Here is a 20,535-nt window from a genome sequence, read left to right as displayed (position 1 = left end):
ACGGCGAGCCTGACCATGAAGTGAGTGAGGGCTTGTGAGCCATCGCTCTATGTTGGCGCGACTGGTGCGAGCCCTCACAACCGTCCTTGGCAAGCTCTTGCAAATAGACATCAAGCAAAATCCCATGTGATTTAGGAATTGTTTCTATACAATTAACTTCAAGAAAAAGTGTCTGTTCATTCCTCTTTAATGTCATGATGAAATTTTCAGAGTATGGCATGGGACATAAGGTTTCCACACTTGGGGATGCATACAGTTATGGCATTCTATTATTGGAGATGTTCACTGGGAAGAGACCCACTGAAGAGGCCTTTGGGCACCATCTTAACCTTCATAGCTTTGTCCAAATGGCTCTTCCAGATCGAGCGATGGACATCGTAGACTTAAGGATTTGGAATGAAGCTAGTGATCAACAACAGGAGATCAAGATCAAAGATTGCATAATATCCATATTCGAAGTTGGAGTCGCATGTTCGATGGAATCACCGCCGGATCGGATAGACATGACTGAGGCGATCATGAAATTACACTCAACCAAGGCGAGTTACGAAACTAAACAGAGGGGGACAAGTATGTAGCTAAGTCAATTTTCTCGTTTCATCTTGGAACTCGTTCACTAGCAAGAAAATTATCGTGCGAAGGCGGTGCTAGCAAATTGACATGAATGTCTCCCTAGCTAGTCTTCCTACCCATACCTGTTGTGTATATTTTTAATAATTATACCAATACTTATATTTAAAAATCATAGAAAGTTGATGTTCTCGATATGTGCTCACCCCTACTTAGTTCTTACTGTTCACAAATATTAATCCATAGTCGATGCATTTATCTGATATTCGATATCACACATAGCAAATGCATAGTAACACAAGTGATCTGATTTACATATTGAATATGATATACAATTTACAAACACTAAAGACATTAAAATCCATAAACTCTATCAATCAACGTTTCACTTGTGAGACTTCAATTTTTTTCCTTCAATCAGATCAATATGTCCCAGTCTTCTTCTACTTCAACAAACACAAACTGAATACACCATTACTCTCAATCTATACACCAAAGTCCAACCTCGCTATTTCGAGCAATTGGACTTGAACGACTAATCTTTAAAGTAAACTTGGGGACATGAGTATGAACTATGAAATGCTATCTAATAGCTATTAAGGCTCCGTTCGTTTCGCATAAAATATAATATTTCTAGAAAATGTTTTCCGAGAAGTCATTTTCTAGGAAAATGACAATATTTTCCAGTGTTCGGCTAAAATGTGAAAAAGACCAAGAAAATATTTTTCGCCATTTGGCAAGGAAAATATTTTCTAGACTTCACCACCTGAGCATGCACTTGCTTTTAAGGCCATAAGGCAAACTTGCTTGGCATCTCTTCCTCTATGGATTTTGAACTTCTCTTGCAAAGATACGATCTTTTGATATGGTAAAATACCGGAACTTTGCTCCCTAATAGAAACATTTACCGTAGAATGCAACAAGTTACTTGCACTGAGTACCTTACAAAGCTCTAAAAAAGCATTTGACATCATCCGTATTTGATTTATACAATGAGTATCGCCACTGTATAACACACGATTCATACACAACTGTCTCTCGTAATCTCGGTTCAGATGAGGCTGTCTCGCTATGTGGTTCTCAGAATGATTATAATCATCCATAACTAGTGTGATAACTGTCATAAACACTGCACCCACACCCGTTACCGCCACTTGGATTTTATTATCATCCATCTCTGTTGGAGCATATTGATCATAACATACAAAATGCAGGTGAAAATTTAGGGGTGTAAACGATTCAGTTCGGTTCGGTTTTCTTGAAAAACCGAACTGAACTGAACCGTTAAGGGTGCCTCCTTGAACCGAACCAAATAGGAACCGAACCAAATTGGAACCGAATCGATAAGCCGATTTGGTTCGGTTTGGTTCGGTTTGGTTTTCGATTTCTTCTTCTTTTTTATTCTATTCGATATGGCTGTGCAGTAATCTCTCGCCCAAGACACAGGGTCAGAGACGACTCGGAGCGGACGACGCAGAGAAACGAAAACACTACCATACAGATCGACCGCCATTGAAGCACCCACCTCACAACCTCCGCCGCCACCACCCACCCGCCCACCCCCACCGCCATTTCCCCTCTCCTCCGCCCCTCCTCCTCCTTCCACCGCCGCGACCTCGACTTTCCGGCGAGCCCCTTTTTTCGGCTCTCAACCTCGCCGTTTATGTCACGCCCCGAACCCCAACGGGCTCGCGACACCCTTTCGACGGTCGTATTGAACGCGACGTCCCAAGACGCGTCGCCGACCCAAACGAAACACCCAACGATAAAGGCAAGCGGAAGCGAAATTAAATAACCTAGACAATAAATAATGACAAGGGATAGCACAAAACAATAATTTCAAATACACAACATCAAAATGGGACAGTGGTTGGATATCCTACTTCGCTATACAAAAGAGGGGCACACAAAAATATGGGGTAACTTGACCCGTCCTCCATCCTCGAGATACCCTGGTGGCGTCTCCAATCAATCACGGTCGCAGATCTGAAAATGGTTATATAATAACCGTGAGAACGAGTCTCAATAAGCAACACCCTGAACCCCACCTAGGCCAATGCGTACCCAGACGAGTCTCAACATGCAATCTAACAATTGACATCCTAGAACTCACATAAACATACATACCTCGCCTCCATTCACACGCCAACTCTGCACAATAGTCAAATCACATTAATGCATCCAGCATAATTCATATTCAGAGCATACAAGGAAATTTCCCATGCATCATACAACAACACTCGCGCGTGTTTCGATTATAAGGTAAAATCACTTGAGCACGTCCCATACCATGCCTGGCGGTATTCACTCCATAATCAAACACTATGCAACATGCATGGTCCAGCCAACTTTCTCACGACATCCCAAGTTCTTTCACACTGCCCGCATAAACACGCCTCAGGCCCATTCTCATGACCCGCGCTACTGCGCCTCAGGTCCATTCTCACTGCCCGCGCCACTGCGCCTCAGGCCCAATCTCACAGCCCGCGCTACTGCGCCTCAGGCTCAGCCCTCCGATCAATCCGGGCTCAGTCCCGCGTAACCACGCCTCAGGACATTTCTTTCTTTCCAATGACCCGCGTAACCTACGCCTCAAGTCTAACTCACCTTCTACAGCCCGCGTAAACACGCCTCAGGCTCAGCCCTCCGATCAAATCGGGCTTTGTCCAATGACCCGCGTAAACACGCATCGGGTCTATCCTGCCTCCCACAGTCAAGCACATGCGTCGCATAATGCATTCATTCAATATCCATGTCATTCACAAGCCCAAATATCGCTTGAACGTACACATTTTACCCACAAATCAATTCAGCCCGCACACGCCACACAATTCCACCAATTCCATGCCAATCACATAATCAAACCACATCTTAATAAGCTCAATCGTCAATCATCCCAATCAAGTCCGAACACCCACATCACCATTCGTCAAACTCACATCATTATCATTCTCACACATCATAACATCCAATTTTCAGTCATAAGCTCACCAATCCGGCATTCAAGTCGGCTCAATCAATTAATTTATTTCACCAACAAGCGCCACGATAACTCAGTCATGTTATTCATCTCAATCAATCATTAAATTAGCCACACAATTGCCACCACAATAATCCACAAATTGAGCATAATCAATTTAATTAATCCATGCCTAATTTAAATTCCTAAGCCGGTACTAATTTACATCCTAAACAAGTCTAAACATACCCATTATACTAAGTAGGGTTCAGGAAGTCACTTACTAGGTTTTGGCCCGGGGAAAAATCGGCTCGGGCCTAAAATGGCCCGGGTGAACAGTGCTGGGCTAGGCACGGGCGCGGGCCAAACGGGCGCGCTGACCGGCCAACACGGGCACGGTGGCCGAACGGTGTGCCTGGCGCACGGGCGCGGTGGCCGAACGGCGCGCCTGGGGCGCACGGGCGAGCCGGACGGGCGACGCGCTTGGCTGGACGGGCGAGGTGCTGGGCAATGGCCTGGGCGAGCTCGGCCACGGCTTGGGCTGGCCTGGGCTGCTCAGCCATGGCCCGGGGCTAGCCGGCGGGGCTGGCTGGCTGGCCGGTCGGGGCTGGCTAGCTGGCCGGCGGCGGCGACGGCGATGGTGACGCGGCGGCGACGAGCTGGAGGGGAGGGAAAGGTGAGCCGGGGGTGGTGATGGTGGGAGAGAGAGAGAGAGAGAGAGAGAGATCGGGGCTGAGGGAGAGAGAGGTGGGGGCTGAGGGGGGTGACGGCGGCGAGCTGGTCGGACGAGCTGGCCGGCGAGCAGTGACGACGGGGACGGCTGGGTGACGCGGCGGCGACTCGCGGCAGCGGCGGTGAACGGCACGGGACGGCGGCCTCGAGCGGCAAGCTGGGCGCGGAGGAGAGGGAGAGACCAGCCGGTCGGGGGTGGTGGCTGGCGGACGGTGAGGCGGAGCAAGATAGCCGGCTGGGCAGACGTGGCGGCGAGCCGAGCTCGCACGCCCGGGAGGAGAAGAAGGTAGAGTCGGGGCGGAGCTGCCGGGCGACGCGGCGGCGCGACGACGGCGCGAGGAGGACGGTGGCGTCAGCGGCTGGTGGGGCAGCGTCGGGCGGAGGCGGAGGGGCGGTCGAACGGCGGCCGGACGAGCTGGACAGAGGCGGAACAGAAGCAGACGCAGAAGGAGTCGGGCCAAGGAAGGGAGAAGGAAGAAGAAGAAGAAAAAGAAAGAAAGAAGAAGAGAAAGAAAGAAAGGAGGAGAGAGAGTGCATGGGGATGGGGTCTGACATGCAAGGGGGGAGGGGACGTGCGGGCAGGGGGGAGGTGACGCGCGCGTAGGGGAGGGGCGCGGCAAAGGGAGGAGAGAGAGAGACCCAAAGTCAAACGCGATGGTCGCGATCCAACGGTTACGGTTCGAGCTCGAAAACGATCTAACGGTCCACAAAAACCTTAATTAATAATTTAGGAAAAATGGCCAAAAGAAATAACTCAAAACACACTACGAGGGAGGTCTACTAGTCCAAATCCGCACCCGGTCAAAAATCCAATTAAATTCGTCCCGGAACTCCGAGAAATTCGACACCAAAGTTTGGGCTCTAAATAACGGCCAAATTCGATCGAATACAATTCTAGCGAAATCTCTAATTTAAAAATAATAACCTAAGAGTGATCAGTTCCGGACGAGATTCTATTATAAGCGCACTGACGAATTACACGTTTTATAAATCCCAAAAATGGTCCGAAATTTGGAATATCATAGTTTACCCGGGCAAATTCGCTCGAGCGAAGCCTCTGTTTCGATCGATTTAGGCTAGCTTGAGTTGAGCCCGCATTCACTTGGAATCTGACTTGGGTGTGGCTCGATTTTGATCAGCTCCCAAGCCGAATTCGATGGAGCCGACAGCTCTAACCCTAGCCGGATTCGCCGATGCCGCGCTGGAGTCGCTCCTCCCAGAGGACATCTGGCGCCTAATAGCCCCGCCGCCGGAGAGCTCCAGTTCCTTCACGGCGCTCCTCGAGCTCCCCCCGACCCGGGCCCTCGAGCTCCTCCACTAGCCCGAGGCGCCTAATTCGTCGGGCGTCGCCGTCTCCGGCGACCCCGCGAGGCCGTACCTGCACTGCCTCGGCGGCGGCGGCGGCGGCGGCGGCAATGGCAAGGTCAAGGCTTGGGACTCGAGCGAGTCAATGGGGAGGAAGAAGAAGAAGAGCAGGGATGGCGACAAGAGGAAGAGTGTGGAGGGCTGTGAGGATGGTCTCAGCGAGAGGAAGAGTGTTTATTTCAGTTCGGTTCGATCCGAACTGATCCGAACGGAACTGAAATAAATCGAACTGAAAAAAAAAATTGATTAATTTTGATGATCCGAACTGAAACCGAAACCGAACCGAAATGCATGAAATTTTCAGTTCGGTTCGGTTTGGTTCGTATATCGGTTCGATTTTTCGGTTCAGTTCTGACACCCCTAGGTGAAATACTAGAAGGGCAATACTAGAAGAGCTAGAAACGAGTGGAACAGCACAAGCTGCTTCAAAGACAGCACAAGCTGTTTTTCAATGACATACATTGGCTACGCAAATCCCCATTGCAGTAAATATTATGAAGCTCATTGACAATCACTAACAAAAACAGCGTTGCTTATACAAGCAAAATGAAACTGAGGCATCTTTTATCTGCCTTGAAACCTTTAGCCTGAAACATCCATTAGTTTATCTACGAGTGATCCACCACCTACACTGGTTATAGTCCTCACACCAAAAAGGCTCCGTTTCAGATTAATAGCATGGGACAGCGCAAGCGACTCTAGAAATGCAAAATAAACAAAGAGACCACATTCAAAAAACAAAAGAATTGCACTATGTTCGACAAGACGAAGACCAACAACCCGAACAGACAATAGACGAAGACCCAACTGCTAATAGCGCCAATGCTATCAGACTAAATTCGAAGAGTTGGTTTACGCACTTTCCCTTGAATCGGCAACTGAGCAACGAGATCGATTTACAGAAATGAGAGCTAATGACAGTGATTACCTCGGAATCGCGTCTTTGTGGGACGAGAAGAGGGACCAGACGAAGCGCGAGCCAACAACGGAGAAGGAGTCGATCTAGAGATGAGGGAAGAGACGAAGAAGGCCTGAGAAAATATAGGGAAAGAGAGAGCACTTTGGAGAGAGGAGAGGATCCGTGAGAAGAGGGGAAAACAAAGAGAGGAGGCAAGGGCGAGAGGGTGACACGAGGAGGTGAGGGTAATACTAGGACAACAGGGCAAGAGAGCGATGCGAGGAGGTGAGGGCAATGCGAGGGCAATAGGGCGTGAGGGCGACGAGAGGGCAATAGGGCAACGCAAGGGTGAGCGAGAAAGATTGGAAAATGATTTCCTCTCTTGAAAGAAAGGAAAACATTTTCTCTAGTTTTAGAAGAATATTTTTCATTCACTAGAAAATATTTTTCTTGATTACTTATTTACTGCCCCCGAACACTGGGAATTATGGAAAATATTTTCTATAAAATATTTTTCGCCAACTACCGGAGCCTAAAATAGCGTGGCAATTGGGCATAATTGGAGAGTAGATGCATTGATTACGCAGTTGACAGAATGATGAGTCTTCGTTTCTAACTTTCTATGGACTCGTTAATGCTCACGTAGTTGACGAGGTAGGAAAAGACTGAACAAGTCCACCACTGCTTAATGAAGTCGATAGAATACGATGGAGAAAAACCACTTTGTTTAATTGACGGAATAAGTTCCATCATTAATAATGAAGAATTGGACAATGCTAAGTTATATTTTAATATTTATATACCGATCCACATGGCAGACTTCTCGTAAAACTGAAAGCGAAGAAGAAGAAGAAGTCGAAATAGGAACAACCCGCACTACTAGAATTTTTTACTGGACGAAATGGCGCACCATCTGGTGGGCTCGATGTCATCAATTAAGTGTTAGAATGAGCTTTAGAGCAAAATTTGTCAATGGAAAAAATGATAATGCCTAATAGTAAAATACAGGGACTACATTGAACATTTTCATGTAGTTCAGGGACTACATTGAGCATGTACCAAAAGTTTAGATACCACATTAAACAAATTAAAAATTCAAAAACTACATTAAATATTAGGCTAAAGTTCAGGAGTTACATTGAGCAAATTAAAGTTCAATGATCACATTACACATTGGGTCAAATTTCAATGACTTTTTGTGTCATTATCCCATTTTTCAGTGAATTTTCCAGCACTCTAAACAAAAACCTTCGTTTAAGGTATAAATGGCAGTACCCGCAATAAGCTCAGACGCTTTGAGAATCGACTTCACCTGTAGTCGTCGGGCCATCGGTCGAATCACCAATAGCCATGCGCGCTAGGGTTTTTCAGGCGGAGCTAAAGATGGACCCGCCTCCATCGACGAGCCATAGCTGTTCTCCGGGAACGGCGGCGGCGACATTGATCACCGACATGGACGTTGACCCACTGGCCCCCTGTGCAGGTTACCTGAGCTTCAGTAGCTGTCGAACATCGCAATGTCCTGCAAGTTCCTCAAGCGCGTCACTAACTCTTCATACCCCTTTTATTCTTCAATTTCATCAAACCAGAAGCATCAACTTGCTTCATATACATGACAAAATTTAGCTTCGTACCATGGTGACCCCAAATTCTTCTTCTCAGTTTGTCCCTCTTTCCTCCGTCCCGTTCGTAGTTCTTTCTATTTCTTTTTCCTTTTTCTTCTCTCTCACTTGTCTTGCTTGTCTCCACCACAGTACGGAGACTCAAATATATTAGCCGCCTTAATGACTCATGAAATCCACTTAACTATTCAAAGTGTCCACCATAGACTTTAAAACCAAGGTATAATGGACTAACACAATTTCACGCATAGCTCTTGGTCCGCCACTTTCTAAAATCAAAGAAACCATATTAAATTATTATCATTATTCAATTTACAGATTCACTTTTATTTCTTGGGCAATTACATAATTTACATAAATACGAGGTGCTTTCCTCGCTAAACAGTAGATCTACATGGTGCAACCACGAAATCAATCTGTCTTATCCCAAGTCGCGTTAACATTCCTTATTATCACAACCTTATGATGTCTTGAATGGATATGGACATGTCATTAGGTGTCAAAATTTCAAGATATCATAATTTCAGCCTGCAAACACTATTAGTGAGTTCAGCTCAATGTTGAGTAAGCAAATTATTGACTCAACGAGTAATTGACCACCTCTGCTTGGGAAATACTAATAATAGTAAATTACAAAGATTATATTCAATGATGCAAACCATATAGCCGATCCCACCAATATACTCGAGCGATCACACTTGAAGGATATTAGAGGTGGCTCATGGTTTGAGAGGTGGTTCTCATTACATAGCATTGTGCCCTTATAAGGTTCAAAAGATGGCTCCCACGTTATAACAATTTGTCCCACGTGACATTTAGTTTTAAGGGTGAGCAAGAAAGACCGAAAGTCTGGATCGGCACAGATCGAATGTGCCAAATTTTCAAGTCCGTATAAGCCCGAGCCGAGATTTTGAGCTCCCCCTTATTTATACTAAAAAATACTTAATAAAATCATTAATAAGTTTTTTCTTGGACACTAAGTCATGAATAAGTTAAAAAGTAAACATATAAAAAAAGTGATATTTGAGGTGAAAAATCTAATAACATATCTTTTTTTTATATGAAAAAAATTTCAGCCTGAACTTCTATTTCAAGAGAAAATATTGCGTACACAGGTGGTGCCACTTCATTTTTACACAAGTCCATTATGTAAGCGACACGTGTTAAGTTTGGGTCCACATGTCAGGAATTTTGAAGGCCTCTCTCTCTCCCCTCTCACTCCACTCTGCTCTCTGCTCTCTGCTCTCTCTCTCTCCCTCACGCAAATCTCACGAGGTCCCTTATGTCTTCGATGTCGTCGCCTCCCTCCACTGCTTCCGGATCTGGCGAGGGCTCGACCCGAATCCGGGAAAGTGACCCTCGCCCGTCACCGGCCACATGCCAAAGGAAAGAAAGTTAAAAAGAGAGCATGGAGCTAGACATGGCCACGGGCCGGTTTTAGCCCGGAACAGGCCCGGGTCAAACCCGGGACCGGCCCGTTAACCAGGCCCGCGGTTCGAAATTGGAACCAGCCCGTGGCCTACGGGCCCGGTTCCGATTCCAATAATTTTGGAACCGGCCCGAAACCAGCGGTTCCGGGCCCGATTCCAAAAAAAAAAAAAACTGTTGCTGCACAGCAGCTCCACGTTCCCACCCCCACCCACGCCCACCTCCAGTCCTCCTCCTCCAAATCCCTCCTTCCCCTCTCTCCCCTACGCCTCCTCCGGTCCTCCCCTTTTCTCCTCCGCTCACCCCCCGTCTTCCCAGATCTGACCCCCGCCGCCATCGCCCCCGCCCATGGCCGTAGCCGCCGACGCCCCCTCCTCCTCCCCCCTCGCTACCCTGCGCCTCCTCCCCTTTCTCCTCCGCCCGCCCCCCGTCTCCCCAGATCCGACCCCCGCCGCCGCCGCCGCCGCCCATGGCCGCAGCTGCCGACGCCGACCCCCGCTCCTCCTCCCCGTCCCCGTCCCCCTCCCGGCCCCCTCCTTCTCCCCCTCACCGCCGCCCCCGTCTCCCGCTTCATCTCCTCGCCGCCTTGAACCCCGCCTCCGCCACCGTGGCCAAGGCCACGAAGCCCGAGCGACGACCAACGGAGGACCAGGCCTGCAATTTTTATTTTATAATTTATTTTATTAATTTTTAAATTACAAACCGGAACCGAACCGGAACCGGCCCAGAATAGCCGGTTCCGACCGGAACCGCCCCTTGTGGTTCCGGTTCCGATTCATACATGGTCACGAACCGGAACCGGTTCGGAACCGGCGGTTCCTGAACCGTGGCCATATCTGCATAGAGCAAGTGGAATCGGGAAGCGAGGAGGAGAGAGAGAGAGGCTTTCAACATTTTCGACACGTGGGCCCAAAAATGACAAGTGTCGCTCACTGGAGGTAGCATCGGTACACAATATTTTTCTCGTATCTCGGTCTCTACCAAGCCTGAAAATTCCATGGACTTGTCAATGCTCACGTGCCTGACGGGACACTAAAAGACTTCTCTCTTCTTCTTTTCTTCTTTTTGGTTGGACTATCGTCGTCTGCTTACATGACGCGCTAGATGGAATGTTCAGTCTTCGTCTTCGTCGACTTCCCAATCCTCGCGCGATTGATGGGGACATGAGTCACCAATTTGTTCAGTCTTCAGTCTTCGTCTGCATGTGACTTTGTGGAATATGAGGCACCAATTTGTCCTTCATATGGACCTTTCCGTTTTGTAATATATTTATCTTGAGGCACTAAATCATATGGTAGAAAATAATTCTGACAATAACCAATAGGCAATAATTAATAACCATCCGCCACATCATTTATCATACAATTTTATAAACTAATCTTAGTGTGTTTGAAATGTTAATATCAACATTCTTTTATGATCTGAAATAAACTCGTGACTTTATAAAGACAGCTGACCCATATACTACTGGGAATATTGTCTAAAAAGTCTTAAATCTATTGCATTTTTGGTAATTCAGTCATAAACTTTTTATTTTGTCAATTCAGTCCTAAAACTTTTACACTGGTATTAATTCAGTCCATCCGGCCAATTTTGACCAACCGAAACTGATGGGGACGCTAGTACTATCTTCATCTCCATGGGCTTCCCAATCCTCACGTAATGGATAGGGAATATGATGCACCAATTTGTTCGGTCTTCAGTCTTCGTCTCCATGGACTTCGTGGAATATGAGGCACCAATTTGTTTGGTCTTCAGTCTTCATCTGCATGGACTTCAAGGAATATGAGGCACCAATTTGTCCTTCATATGGACCTTTCGGTTTTGGAATATATTTATCTCAAGACACTAAATCATATCGCAGAAAATAATTGGACGATAAGCCATATGCAAGAATTAATAACCATATGCGACATCATTTATTATACAATTTATAAATTAGTATTAGTGTGTTTGAAATATTAATATCAATATTCGTTAATGACCTGAAATAAACTCATAACCTCGTAAAGACATCTGACCCATGTACCACTATATCAACCACCTAGAAAGTAAAGAAGCCACAATTTGCACTCTATAATTTGTATTGTTTCTTGGAATTCAAAGCGAGGAGTGCACATTCTTCGAAACCGTAGAGTACGCACACATATCCCCAACACAAAGGACGTAAAATAGAGGACTAGAGAAAGTTCGGATGAGTTTCCGAAACTCCCCGTAGTGGAGTTAGTCAATAATTGAATTGTTGTGCACAGGACGGAGGTGTTAAATGCACCAAAAACTGGAAATGGGTCACTAGAGAAGATGGGGAAACTATTGTTTCTTATGCTCAACTCTGCCCTCTTGTGGTGCTGGATCTCAATCACAAGCCCCGGCGCTTTCTCGCAAAACCAAACAGATCGGCTCGCGTTAGCCTCCTTCAGAAACGCCATACACGAAGACCCATATAGAGTCTTGAGCTCTTGGAATGATTCTACCCACCATTGTGAGTGGCGAGGTGTTTTGTGCAGCAAAAGACATCCTGGGAGGGTCACATCCCTGGTCCTGACATCACAAGGCTTGGGAGGCTTCCTATCTCCTCACATAGGTAACCTCTCTTTCCTGAGGATCATGATTTTACAGAACAACAGCTTCCATGGCGAAATCCCACCACAAATCGGCAACTTGCTTCGACTCCGTAATCTCGTTCTTAGTAACAACTCATTTGGCGGGCCGATACCCTCCAGTCTTTCCCACTGCTTGAACCTCGAGATCCTAAATCTCATCGATAACCAACTTGTGGGGGGAATTCATGCCAATCTTGGTTCTTTACCAAGGCTTCAATTATTGGCCTTGAGTGAGAACAGACTTGTAGGTCATATCCCTGCTACGATCGGAAACCTCTCGCTGCTACAACAGCTCTCCTTGGCATCTAATGCATTGCGGGGAGAAATACCTGAGGAATTATCCAGACTCAAGAGGTTAGAATTTTTTCAACTATCAAAGAACGAACTAACAAGTGAGATTCCACCGGGGATTTTTAACATCTCCGGCCTTGAGGAGTTTTTTGTTGATGAGAACCGATTGCGGGGAAGCTTGCCCTCCGAAATCGGCAACGCTCTTCCTTCTCTCAAATACCTTTCAGCCACCTCTAACTTGCTCACAGGGACAATTCCTTCATGGTTAACGAATGCCACCAGCCTTCAGGGAGTTTTCCTTTCCAAAAACGGTTTCCATGGGCCAATACCGAAAAATTTGGGAAGGCTAAAGGGCCTCAACAAGTTCGGGTTGAGTTTTAACCAGTTGCAGGGTGACTTGAGTTTTATTTCTTCTTTAGTTAATTGTTCCAACTTAGAAATTCTCGCGGTGGACACGAACTTGATTCACGGACCGTTGCCGAGATCCATCTCCAATCTCTCGACCAGCATTAAGCGAATTTATCTGTCAAACAATCTTATCCAAGGAACTATTCCTTCATACCTCGGAAATCTCTTCAACTTGTCTACCTTGAGTTTATCATATAATTTGCTAACCGATCGCATTCCCGATTCCATTGGAGCAGTTCACAGCTTGCAGGAACTTTTTTTGGCTGGAAACATGTTTACTGGAGAGATACCATCTTCGATTGGTAACATGACGTCGTTAAATACTCTTGACCTTTACTCCAACAATTTCCAAGGCTACTTACCTCAAAGTCTCGGCAACTGCAAGCAACTAACCATGCTTGATCTTTCATACAATAACCTAATTGGCTCGGTTCCGATCGAAATCATGGGGCTTTCTTCCTTGTCGATCTCGTTCAGTTTAGCGTATAATAATTTAAGTGGATCTATTCCATTGCAAGTTGGCTCTTTAATAAATCTCGCCGAATTAGATCTGTCTTACAACAGATTGACCGGCTCAATTCCGGCCTCCATCAGTGGGTGCTTGAGATTGGAACGGCTTTTCTTAGAAGCCAACTCTTTTCATGGTCAAATCCCCCAAGCTTTACGTCCACTACGAGGTCTAGAAGAGCTGGACCTTTCCAATAATAATTTTTCTGGTCCAATCCCGAGCTTTCTCGCAGAGCTCTCAATGCTCAAGTACTTGAATATGTCCTTCAATGAACTAGAAGGGCAAGTTCCGGAGGGTGGAGTTTTTCATAATGCAAGTGCTGTATCGGTTTTTGGAAATGGGGAACTCTGTGGAGGTGCTCCAGGTCTGAAGCTTCCTCTTTGTAAATCACCAAGCTCTAACAAGTCTTCTTCAACCAAGGCTATAGTGATATATGTGGTAGCTGTCAGTTTGTCATGTATAGCTTTGTTGTTCTTGTCTATCTTCTGTTACCGCAAAAAGAAGCAGACGAGAACCGATGCCTTGACGTCATTATCCTTTGAGCACCAATTCTTGAGGATTTCTTATGAAGAACTCCTAAGAGCTACAGATAGATTCTCCGAGACAAATTTGATTGGTAAAGGGAGATACGGCACAGTTTATAAGGGGATTCTTGACAGCGGTGCCATGATGGCAGTGAAGGTGCTCAATTTAATGCAAAGAGGTGCTTCGAAGAGCTTTGTCTCCGAATGTCAAACGCTAGGAACCATTAGACACCGAAACCTAGTGAAGATACTAAGTGTCTGTTCAAGCGTGGACTTTCATGGCAATGACTTCAAAGCTCTAATATACGAGTTCATGGCTAATGAGAGCTTGGAGGAGTGGCTGCACCCTGGGACTATAGGACGAGATGATGAGCATGGAGAATCAAGAAATCTGAGACTAGTGCAGAGGTTAAACATCGCCATCGACATAGCTACTGCAATCGAATATCTCCACAAGGGTTGTCATCCAGCAATTGTCCATGGAGATCTGAAGCCGAGTAATGTGCTTCTAGACAACGACATGGTGGCTCGAGTTGGAGATTTCGGGCTTGCAAAGATCATTTCAACAGTGTCTACCGAAGCCACAGGAGTTCAGGACCAGGGTAGTTCAACTTCAACCGCAGTCAGAGGATCCATTGGCTATGTGCCTCCTGGTATGATTCTGTCATATTTTTTTGATTAGTTTCCGGTTGATTGCGATAGTAATATGAGAGTGTTAAAAGTTTGAATAAACAATGATCCTTGATGTTATGTTATGCTTCATACGCTCTGACACCTCTTTCTCAAAACATAATTTCCTATTTCCCCTATCAATTGCTTCGGCAAAAGAAGAAAATACGTATCTTTGTGTACAAAAAGATTGATAGTAACATGTCCTAATCGTATTTGAAATTAAAATGAGAATAAACCATTGTAATTTTGATCAATGAGTGGAAATATTTTTGGGACATGTTCCTCTTTCCCCTATTAATTAGCTTCGGCAAAAGAAGAAAATACGTATCTTTGTGTACGTAAAGATTAATAACATGTCCTAATCATATTTGAAATTAAGATGAGAATAAACCATCGTTATTTTGATCAATGAGTGGATATATTTTTGGGCAAAACTTGGGAATCCATGCCAATAAATAGATAAGCATATTGTGTCATCTCATATTCATATTTTCTTTCGATAATTCGTATTTTATTTCATATCATGTTCATGCCGTGAAAATGGACTGTGTCTAACATCGTCATAATGTCACTTACAGTAGGAGAAATTGACGAGAACTTGTGATTCTCATTTGGTATGCCATGACTTATGGTCTTGACAATAAGTAATTTACCCCTACGTAATCCCCTAACTTTCAATTTGTTCAATGTAATCCCTGCACTTTAGTCCAATGTGCAATATGATCCTTGAACTTTTAATTTATTCAATATGGTTCGTAAACTTTTGGTAAATGTTCAAACTAGTCCCTATGTCACAATATCACACAACATACACTAATTGACAACACAATGGGCTCTGTCCAAGTCTCTTCTTTTTCCCCCCGTTGTGTTCTTTTTTTCGCCTGTTCTTCTAGGCATTTTCTTCGCTTTGGTCTTGCAGAAAAGAAATAGTGTAGCATAGGAATTAAACTGACTCCGGATCATGAAAATGAGTAGCCATGTGTGGATCCCATGTGTGTCCAGTCAAAACCGGCGGTTCATATTTAGTAAATACATGTACTAAGTTCACTAAATAATTTCCTCCGTGGCCTTCACCGCATATATTTTCTTCTTTTTCTGTTTTCACCCTTACCCTACTAGAGCACAAAGTCACTCTTGATGTTTAGGCAATTTGTGTAGCAAACACGTGACCACTTTGGGTGCCCTTAGTAGTTTTGGGGAATGAAGAGTTCATATGTTGTTAACTGATCTTTCGTGCACTTTATAAATCCTAAAATCTCATTTCTCTACGGTTGATGCATTGCAACTTTTGTCACTACTTTTACCAACTTAGCGTACGACAAGCACAGGATAAGAACATCACAAGTACTATAACTAATGAGCGCCAAAAACTTTTTTCTTGATTCGGTAGGTGGTTTTGGGATCCTCTACCTTGCTCTGGCAGAGGATCCCTTGGCCTCTGCCATGCACAGTGAGCCCGACCGTGAAGTGAGTGAGGGCTTGCGAGCCATCCCTCTATGTTGGGCGCAACTGGCGCGAGCCCTCGCAACTATCCATGGCAAGCTCTTGCAAATAGACATCAAGCAAAATCCCATGTGATTTAGGAACTTTTTCTAGACAATTAACTTCAAGAAAAAGTGCCCGTTCATTACTATTTAATGTCTTGATGAAATTTTCAGAGTATGGCATGGGACACAAGGTTTCCACTGTTGGGGATGCATACGGTTATGGCATTCTATTATTGGAAATGTTTACTGGGAAGCGACCCACTGAAGAGGCTTTTGGGCATTGTCTTAACCTTCATAGCTTTGTCCAAATGGCTCTTCCGGATCGAGCGATGGAAATCGTAGACTTAAGGCTTTGGAGTGAAGCTGGTGATCGACAACAGGAGATCAAGATCAGAGATTGCATAATTTCCGTATTTGAAATTGGAGTCGCATGTTCAATGGAATCACCGCTGGATCGGATGGACATGACTGAGGTGATCAGGAAATTATACTCGATCAAAGCGAGTTACGAAACCAAAGAGAGGAGGACAGGTATGTAGCTAAGTCAAATTTTCTCCTTTCATCTTGGAACTTTTTCACTAGGAGAGAAAATAATCTTGCAAAGGCAGTGCTAGCAAATTGACATGTATGTCTCCCTAACTTTTTCACTATTATGTATACTTTTTATATTTACGTCAATACTTATATTTAAAAATCGTAGAAAGTGGATGTATGGAGTTATAGTCTACCTATTTCCACGAAGTAACCATGTAAAATTTGATGAATTTGCTTATTTCCAAGGTTTTCGGCATTTCTTATGCCACTGTATACCACAGGATCGATGCATTGCTTAATTACCCGAAATGTGTGATAAATTCATTATCAGCAATTTAACACCAGTTGCCATACCAATTATATGAATAAATGATGAATTAATTAATACTTTTGAGAGGTTGTCAAGACTAAATATCAAACTATACTGATAATGAAGCTTGTGATGTTAAATCTTCGTGTGTAGACACGATTTCAGGTGGGCTAGATGTGTGGGAAACCTAGCAAATCCACGGACTCCATAAAATTGACCAAATTTTTTGAACAAAAATGCTGGTCAAGAAACTATATGTGATAGGTATTGGACTCCAATTGAACCTACATGAAATAAAAAAAAAAAAGGCAGTCAACTTTACGAAGGATGCTTAGACATAAATTATAATAGAGCAGCAAATGAGTGGATTCGATTTAGTCCGGAAGATCGGGTTGGAAATGGATCGACTCATTTTGACTCGTTTTTATCTTGTAATGTCTCTATATTCAACCTGGCCTCAAAATCCATACCCAACTATGTAACCAACTTAAATTTGTTTATAAGTGTATATGTTGGTCGAGTTAAATCTAGTACCAAATTAAAAATGAAAAATTACCAAAATTAAAGATAAGATGGAAAAAAAAAAAGAAAAAGCCAATACGAAATATATCAAATAATCAAGCTAAAAATTGAAAAAGAAATTTCATCCTGTTTGCAAATCTGCAACAACACTAACGTCGAGCAGAGAGTTGTCCTCTCCACCAAATCGTTAGTGTGATCAGATCATCGTCGAGCCGTCACCATCGTTGGGCCATTGCCCTTGCCCTTCTCTCTCTGCGCGTGCTTTGGTCACGAGCTCAAGGCCAACTCTTAATGTCGCGCTTAACCGTGAGCCCCGGTCAATTGGAGACCAAGCTTGATCGAACAGATAGGTGACTATTTCGATCAAATCCAAAGAGCACAAAGAGGGACGCAACCTCACCGTGAGATCACGAGTTCAAGGCCAATCGCTGCTATCTCCGTCGTTCATCCACGACCATCTTTGCTTTCTCTATTTGCTGAACCAAAACACTCTCTCTCTCTCTCACTTGGTCTCTTCTCTCGCCACCAAATCTCTGTGAGGTCTAGGTACCACCATTGATGACCTGATCCGGCCATGGCCTTTGAGATCTCACCGAAATCTCAATGGACAGGCCAGATGGAGGAGGCATCCCCACATTTTGAGACGACCTTCCGGTCTCATCATTGTCGAAAATGTTCAGGCGAGCGTGGCTTCCCTTAAACGAGAGAGGGAGAGAGATAGCTGCCCGAAAGCAGAGACAACCACAGACATTGAAGCGATATGGGAGAGAGAGCGAACGGAGCGTGACATGACCCCTCGTCATCACCAGCAGTAAATGGTGTAGCAAGGAAGGTCACGGTTGATATTGGCAGCGGAGGCACGACAATGACACAAGCAGCGCGCGGTTGCAGGGGCTCGGCAGGGGGGAAGACACACGGGGAGGAGAAGAGAGATTGGTGTTGGGATTATGAGGAGTGATTGGGTAAGGTATACCAACGATGGTACAACGGATCTGCATCCAAGAGACACGAATAGTGACACTGAAGGCCATAAAATACAATGTCGTAGATGTGGTGTAAAATACGTAACACGATGGCATAGTGAGTAAAATGCGGAGCAAACAAAAACCGACTCGCAATATGGACTGCATAGGCTATATGAGGGCAAGTGACCGTGAGATACACTAAATTGCTGGCCAACGGTCAATAAAGTGTAACAACTTGCAATAAAGATTCATCGAGAAGCTAAAGTTTGGCATCAGGATCAATATCAGGGGTGCGCTGAACGTCTAGGATTGGGATCAGAACAGGAACAATCTAACGCTAATATCAAGTCAGAATGTGGGAGAATATTGAACTGTGTATTGCTCGATGGAACAATGTATTACATGAAGGGGTATTTGTATCCAAAATGATAAACACAAGGGAAGTAATCTAATATGGGGTATTTAACTCCAACCATCGGAACATCCATGAATCATCACACGTAATAAGCAGTTCCTCTTATATCATGTAGCATAAAAGTCGAAAGCCATTTCAAACAGTCGCAAAATATTGCTCATTTGCTAGTAATAATCTGCTTAAGTTGCTCTTTTGCGCAACATGTTACACATCCATATTTTCCAAAACTAGCTTATAAGTCATATCAAGCTAGTCGCTTTTATTTTCCCTTTATTTTTTTATCATACCCTTTAACGCATATAATAGTAGACCATAGGTAAGCTAGTTCATAAGCCTTTCTTAGTATGGAAGCTCCCCTTCATAGTTGCCTGGAGGATCGTAGTTGCAAACAACGTACCACCACCCGTTGTTACAATTAATCCTAGCGCACCCAACTCGGATCGAATCACGCCAAACCACCTGAGTGTAGTGCAAGCAGTCATGCCCACTCGCGCAAGTGTTGGTGTTGTAATTGTAGTATTGCTTCTCCGCGACCCACAGGCTCACAGCATAGGTGCCCGCGAACGTACCGGTGCCCTTGGCGAGGTTCTCGCCATAGGGCCCATTGGAGTGCACGAGGCTGCATTCTCCGACTCGTTGGTTTGCGTAGCTCTGGGCATAGGCAGCAACGGTGTTGTCCCATGTCATGTTTGCCACGCCAACTTGATTCCGGGCGGCATTGTGAGAGTTGAGATAGTCTTGGGGTGAGTTTTGAGCATGAGTAGCTTGAAAGAAGGAAATGGAGAGGAGAGAGACAATGATAGTTAGAGAATTCATGATGCTCAAGGAATTAGCCATGGATGTGATGATTTTGGTTCACGATGATATGTTTTGTGATCATTAGGCTATTTATAGAAAAAAGATGAAGATGTTCGGGGCTTCAACTTATCATGTCCAATGAACTTATCAAGGAACATCTCCTTTGGACACTACAACCTTGCGTTCAAATCCAGTGTTGCATCGAAAGAATTGGTTTTGCATGTTCTTTCTTTCCTCAAATGGAAGCAAGGTAAAAAAGGCTTAAGTGAAGTTTGAAATTGAGCAAATTTAATACATTATTTTAAGAATAGTGTTAGACATTATTTCGAGTAATGCTAAAGACATTGAGATTAGTGCATGAAATAAAATTATTAGGGGGTTTAAATAAAGTTTAACTGAGTGTAATGAGCAAACAAATCTTATTCAACTAGACTGTTATGATGCACGTATGAGTTATATTAAAAAAATCTCACATCAGATAATTAGTGTGGTATATAACAGTTAATATATCATAGTTGGCCCATAACTCATTAACTTAAGCTTTTGAATGAAGGTGGGTCCAACTGGATATATTAACAGGCTCAGACTTAGGCTCCTCTTGGTAATATCCCCGGACGAAAAGTATTGGGTTTCTGCTATGCTTCCGTAACACAGACTGTCTATCACTGGCATCTTCTCGACGCCGTCGAGGTTGTGGCGAGCCTCCAGATCTGGAGGTGTGTCCTCCATATCTAGAGGCTCAAGCCCTCCACTCCACATCTAGAGGCATCGAGACCCAGATTCGTCGCCCTCAACGAGCAGGTGGTCGCCATCGCTCATTGATGTGGTAAGAATTAAAATAAGTTGGACAAATGACACGATCTTGAAATGGCAACAAGAGATGGACATATAAATGGAATGGAGACAATAAATTTATATCCCTGC

General features: G+C 44.6%; 2 protein-coding genes across 6 annotated transcripts in view; one reads left to right on the top strand and one right to left on the bottom strand.

Annotated features, from left to right (window-relative positions):
* LOC115665015 (putative receptor-like protein kinase At3g47110) overlaps nucleotides 1-16,869 on the top strand; it is a 55,861-nt gene extending 38,992 nt beyond the window's left edge. For 2 of the 5 annotated variants that reach the window (XM_056303337.1, XM_056303338.1), the window contains exon 2: nucleotides 16,239-16,869. In XM_056303337.1, coding sequence (XP_056159312.1) covers nucleotides 16,239-16,606 — 368 coding nt within the window. In that variant the 3' untranslated portion in view covers nucleotides 16,607-16,869. Of the gene's footprint in view, nucleotides 1-210; nucleotides 764-11,520; nucleotides 14,562-16,238 lie in introns of those variants that run through there. The other 3 variants (XM_056303336.1, XM_056303339.1, XM_056303341.1) reach the window with 2 other exon arrangements.
* Nucleotides 16,870-19,152: 2,283 nt separating this feature from the next.
* Nucleotides 19,153-19,632, bottom strand: LOC115690912 (basic form of pathogenesis-related protein 1-like). Its single transcript, XM_030617410.2, has one exon. The coding sequence runs from the start codon at nucleotides 19,627-19,629 to the stop codon at nucleotides 19,153-19,155; it is 477 nt and encodes a 158-aa protein (XP_030473270.2). The 5' UTR covers nucleotides 19,630-19,632.
* Between the last annotated feature and the right edge of the window lie 903 nt (nucleotides 19,633-20,535).

Source organism: Syzygium oleosum, unplaced genomic scaffold, assembly GCF_021117445.2.
Source record: "Syzygium oleosum isolate NSW1041296 unplaced genomic scaffold, Sole_v2.1 Sole_v2.27, whole genome shotgun sequence".
Classification (NCBI taxonomy): Eukaryota; Viridiplantae; Streptophyta; class Magnoliopsida; order Myrtales; family Myrtaceae; genus Syzygium; species Syzygium oleosum.
This window is presented reverse-complemented; position numbering and strand designations above follow the sequence as displayed.

Excerpts from the sequence above, each read along its gene's own strand:
- LOC115690912 (XM_030617410.2), bottom strand. The coding sequence starts at position 19,629 with ATGAATTCTCTAACTATCATTGTCTCTCTCCTCTCCATTTCCTTCTTT.